The following is a 4808-nucleotide window of genomic DNA, read 5'->3' as shown; positions in this document are numbered from 1 at the left end:
CTCTTCGATAGCTTCTGTAACAAAACAAAATTGAAGCCCATAAAAATTATGGTCTGTTTGAGGAATAACGATTTTATAGAGAGCATTTTACGTTTAATTTCGTACATTTTCGAGGGGTGGTGAATAAAATAGGGATGATGACATGCTAAGACAAAATGTGTCATGTGCGTTACAATAGTGGAAATTCAGGATTTTTTTATATATTTCCTTTTAGAATTAAGAATTTAAAATTTGTATACTATTAAATTATGGATTATTAGCCAAAATTTTATGCTATTCTAATTGGTATAACATAAACAAAAAGTAGTTTAATAAATTTTTGAATGTAAGACACTAAAACCTTGTGTCATGCGCAGTAGAAATGATGTGGTTTATTGAACATCTAGTTTGAAAATTCAACAAAAGAAGACTCACGATGGAACTTATGTAAATTGGTTTTCCGCACACGATAAGAAAATAAAAATCGGAACATTATTAGGATGTATAATACCAGTACTGAGACTGTGGACCAATGAAAACGTGAAAAACGAAATTCAAAACATAAGAGAATGTTTCAAGATAAAAAAATGAGGGCCCTAAGTATAATTGATGACGCAATAAAGAAAACAATGAACCAAAACTTATACAAGAACAACAATAGAACTGATAAATACACACAAGAAGTGCAAGAGACGAAATATGTTTTATGCTTTATCAGTGAAAAATTAATTAGATTTTGGTACAAATTAATCAAAAAGGCACAAACTAAACGTAAAAAAATAAAATCGTAACTAAAGGAATTAATTTTAAATATTTTCTACCTAGGTTATATAATAATGAAGAATATAGCAATGACACAGTGTATAAAATAGAATGTTTAGAATGTGAAAGATGCTATGTAGGAAAATAACAACCAATGCAAGGAACGTGAAATACGGAAAATATCAAACGTAAATGAACATATGGTTGAATAAAAACACGAAATAAACTTTAAAAAGATTAAAATATTGGATATAGACGAAACTTCAAAACAAACAGAGAAATCTGGAAACATCTAGAATCAAAGAACTAAAACCTAACATTAATAATACATCATGAGCGCCATTATATTTGTATTAAGTTAATTACATTTTAAACCAGAGGGAGGTAGTATTATTAACCCAGTTATTTGAATGGATGTATTTACAATTTGAATCTATTTTTAATTAATATACTTCTTTCGTGCCATTTCTCATTCATGGGGTAATATTATCTCGTATATTTTCACTAGGTTCATTTATGCATGATTGCACTATTGGTCCGTGTTCACAATGTTGTTTCGCTTAGCAGTCATATACACACACACAAAATCCTATGTTTACATACAAAAAAAAACCCTTTTAAATAGATTCTCGTTACGGCATCGGGCTTTAGATCTTTGGAGACATGGGGAGGTCAGGTAAAATCTAGACCTCTTCCTCCCTCCTGAATTATTGTTATTTTAGGCATGATTAGAGGGAGGAAGAGGTGAACACTGAACCTCACAATCCCTGGTCCAAAACATGGACCGAATCCCGATGAAGAAGAAGTGATGTATTTGTACCTCAAATGCTCTGTGTAATCACGTTTCACTGTTAGATACGAAACGTTGTACAGAAATAAATGATTTATACCACAAGTAGCTGTTTCAGAACTTCATACTGTTCGCGAGTCAAGTGGGTACTTTTTAAAAAAGCAATTGGTAAAAGGGCGAAATGATGCTTCTAGTAAACAGAAACGCTAATGAAAACTTGGTGCCAGCTGAAACTATTATTTGTTTTACTGTATTAGTTATCGATCGGCTGTACGATGTTTAAAACAAAATAATGTGTCTTACCAAACAACTGTTAAATGTGTGACTTCGGTAGTGGCACAAGGCAACAACTCCTTCAGAAAAGGAACACATGCTTCATGCCACTTATAGCACCTATCTACACAAGGCAACAACTCCTTCAGAAGAGCAACACATGCTTCATGTCACTTATAGCACCTATCTACACAAGGTAACAACTCCTTCAGAAGAGGAACACATGCTTCATGTCACTTATAGCACCTATCTACACAAGGCAACAACTCCTTCAGAAGAGAAGCACATGCTTCGTGTCACTTATAGCACCTATCTACACAAGGCAACAACTCCTTTAGAAGAGGAACACATGCTTCATGTCACTTATAGCATCTATCTACATAAGGCAACAACTCCCTCAGAAGACGAACACATGCTTCATGTCACTTATAGCACCTATCTACACAAGGCAACAACTCCTTCAGAAGAGGAGCACATGCTTCATGTCACTTATAGCATCTATCTACACAAGGCAACAACTCCTTTAGAAGAGGAACACATGCTTCATTTACTTATAGCACCTATCTACACAAGGTAACAACTCCTTCAGAAGAGGAACACATGCTTCATGTCACTTATAGCACCTATCTACACAAGGCAACAACTCCCTCAGAAGACGAACACATGCTTCATGTCACTTATAGCACCTATCTACACAAGGCAACAACTCCTTCAGAAGAGGAACACATGCTTCATGTCACTTATAGCATCTATCTACATAAGGCAACAACTCCTTCAGAAGAGGAACACATGCTTCATGTCACTTATAGCACCTATCTACACAAGGCAACAACTCCTTCAGAAGAGGAGCACATGCTTCATGTCACTTATAGCACCTATCTACACAAGGCAACAACTCCTTCAGAAGAGGAACACACGCTTCATGTCACTTATAGCACCTATCTACACAAGGCAACAACCCCTTCAGAAGAGGAACACATGCTTCATGTCACTTATAGCATCTATATACATCGAGTCCCAATTTTTACACAAGGTCTTGGTGGGTCTAAAAACGGAGTTTTAGTTTTAAATACCAGAAAAAGCTGAAAGGATGAAATAAGGTTACTGACATTTCCCAACTGGCCTAAATAAGTGAGCACTTTGTGTGTGTTAACGTCTGTGACAGTTTACAAGTTTAGTGTAGCAAGTAAAGAAGCACAAATGGTCTCAACATAAGAAGTAGACGTGTTAGTGGGAAAAGCAGTTAAAGTGGGTTTGGGTTTCAGGTTGACGTTAAACGTTTTTATCTTCAAGTTCCCCTGGCAGAAGAAAAAAAAGAGAGTCTGGAAAACATGAACAACTAAAAAGTCGAAAACCAGGAGCATTCCCTATAAAGAATCTTGTACTTCTATCAATTTATCAGGAATAACTTCTTCTGGTTAACAAGTAGACCAGAGATATGCCTTCTGAGGAGGAAATGTTGGCACTGACCAGTAGTTTCAACGCAAGAAGAAGAAGTAATACTTTTAGGGCTTTACGACAACATTTATTTGATAAATCGCAGAAGAGAATAAAACTAAGCAGTATATTATATATAAAATTCTTGTTTTCCTGGTTATCATTACGATTATGTAATGACAAGTTCTACTTGTTTTAGTATGGTGACCAGACTTGAAAAAAGGGCTTATGAAAAGAACAAACCAAATGTGACCAATTCTTAGAAGCGGAAAGGTGAGGTAAGAAAGTATAGAATAGAATTTGAGGAAAATTAGAGATAATAGATATTATTTTTATTAAATATTAAATTTATATTTTTATCAAACCTCTAATTGTGTAAAATATTTAGCTTATTAGCTCCTGTAATATATGACTTATTCATTGATGTAATATAAGAACTTTATAAGACTCTTTTCTATCTAATAGAAAATAAAATATTTCAAACATAAAAGACTCATCAAAACCTTTCCAACAGATTACCTGACTCCAAGAAACTGAGGCTTCTCTCCTGGAGCAGCAGTTTCTGATTCCATCTTCAAAGAATTAACATGAGTCATAGCAAGCACAGTAGCCGCTACAAACCATGGTAGTCCAAATAGGGAACAAAGTGCAATAGTGATGGCAACAATTAGCAAATCCAGGTGGTAACCACACCCTTTCTATAAAAGTAATGTTAAACAGGGAGTTAGCAAAACAAACTTACTAGCTGTAGATAATGTTTTACATAGCTTATATAGATGCTACAAAACAAATAAATAGCTGTATATAATGTTTTACATAGCTTATATAGATGTTACAAAACAAACTTGCTAGCTGTAGATAATATTTTACATAGCTTATATAGACGTTACAAAACAAACTTTCTAGCTGTAGATAATGTTTTACATAGCTTATATAGATGTTACGAAACAAACTTACTACCTGTAGATAATGTTTTACATAGCTTATATGGACGTTACAAAACAAAAAAAAACAACTCATCTGATTGTAAATAAACAATGTGAATTTTCTATAATTTTGTCATTTTTGTCATATACTGAATTGGTTTGAGTCAGTCAACTCACATGTCTATTAAACAGCAGCATTGTTTTATGTAGATAATACAACAAATAGTAGAGTTGAGTTGCGAAATCAATGTTGTTTGCTATATGTTTTGAAATAGTAACGTTCTCGCGTGATTTAAACAGTTCGCAGGATCTTGACACTTTCACTGATGTGTTCTCTGCTTCACCTTCATATTTTACCATCTTGAACCTTTCAATGCTGTGTTCTGTGTTTCACATTTACAGTGCACTATCTTGAAACTCTCCCTACTGGTTCTTTGCCTCACCTTCACATTTTACTATCTTGAAATTTCAATGCTGGGTTTTCTGCTTCACCTTCACAGTATACTATCTTGAAACTTTTAATGCTGGGTTTTCTGCTTCACCTTCACAGTGTACTATCTTGAAACTTCACTGTTGGGTTTTCTGCTTCACCTTCACAGTATACTATCTTGAAACTTTCAATGCTGGGTTTTCTGCTTCAT

The 4808-nt window shown here is 34.3% G+C and overlaps 1 protein-coding gene across 1 annotated transcript in view; it reads right to left on the bottom strand.

The window, feature by feature from the left end:
• Positions 1-3939, bottom strand: part of LOC111087325 (electroneutral sodium bicarbonate exchanger 1-like) — a gene marked incomplete at its 5' end in the record, with an annotated part of 43406 nt that extends 39467 nt beyond the window's left edge. Inside the window, one exon of the mRNA XM_022393587.1 lies at positions 3766-3939. Coding sequence (XP_022249295.1) covers positions 3766-3939 — 174 coding nt within the window. The remainder of the gene's footprint in view (positions 1-3765) is intronic.
• Positions 3940-4808: the final 869 nt, after the last annotated feature.

This window comes from Limulus polyphemus, unplaced genomic scaffold (genome assembly GCF_000517525.1).
Source record: "Limulus polyphemus unplaced genomic scaffold, Limulus_polyphemus-2.1.2 Scaffold2012, whole genome shotgun sequence".
NCBI classification, from domain to species: domain Eukaryota; kingdom Metazoa; phylum Arthropoda; class Merostomata; order Xiphosura; family Limulidae; genus Limulus; species Limulus polyphemus.
The sequence above is the reverse complement of the archived record's forward strand: the minus strand, read 5'-3'. Positions and strand labels throughout refer to the sequence as shown.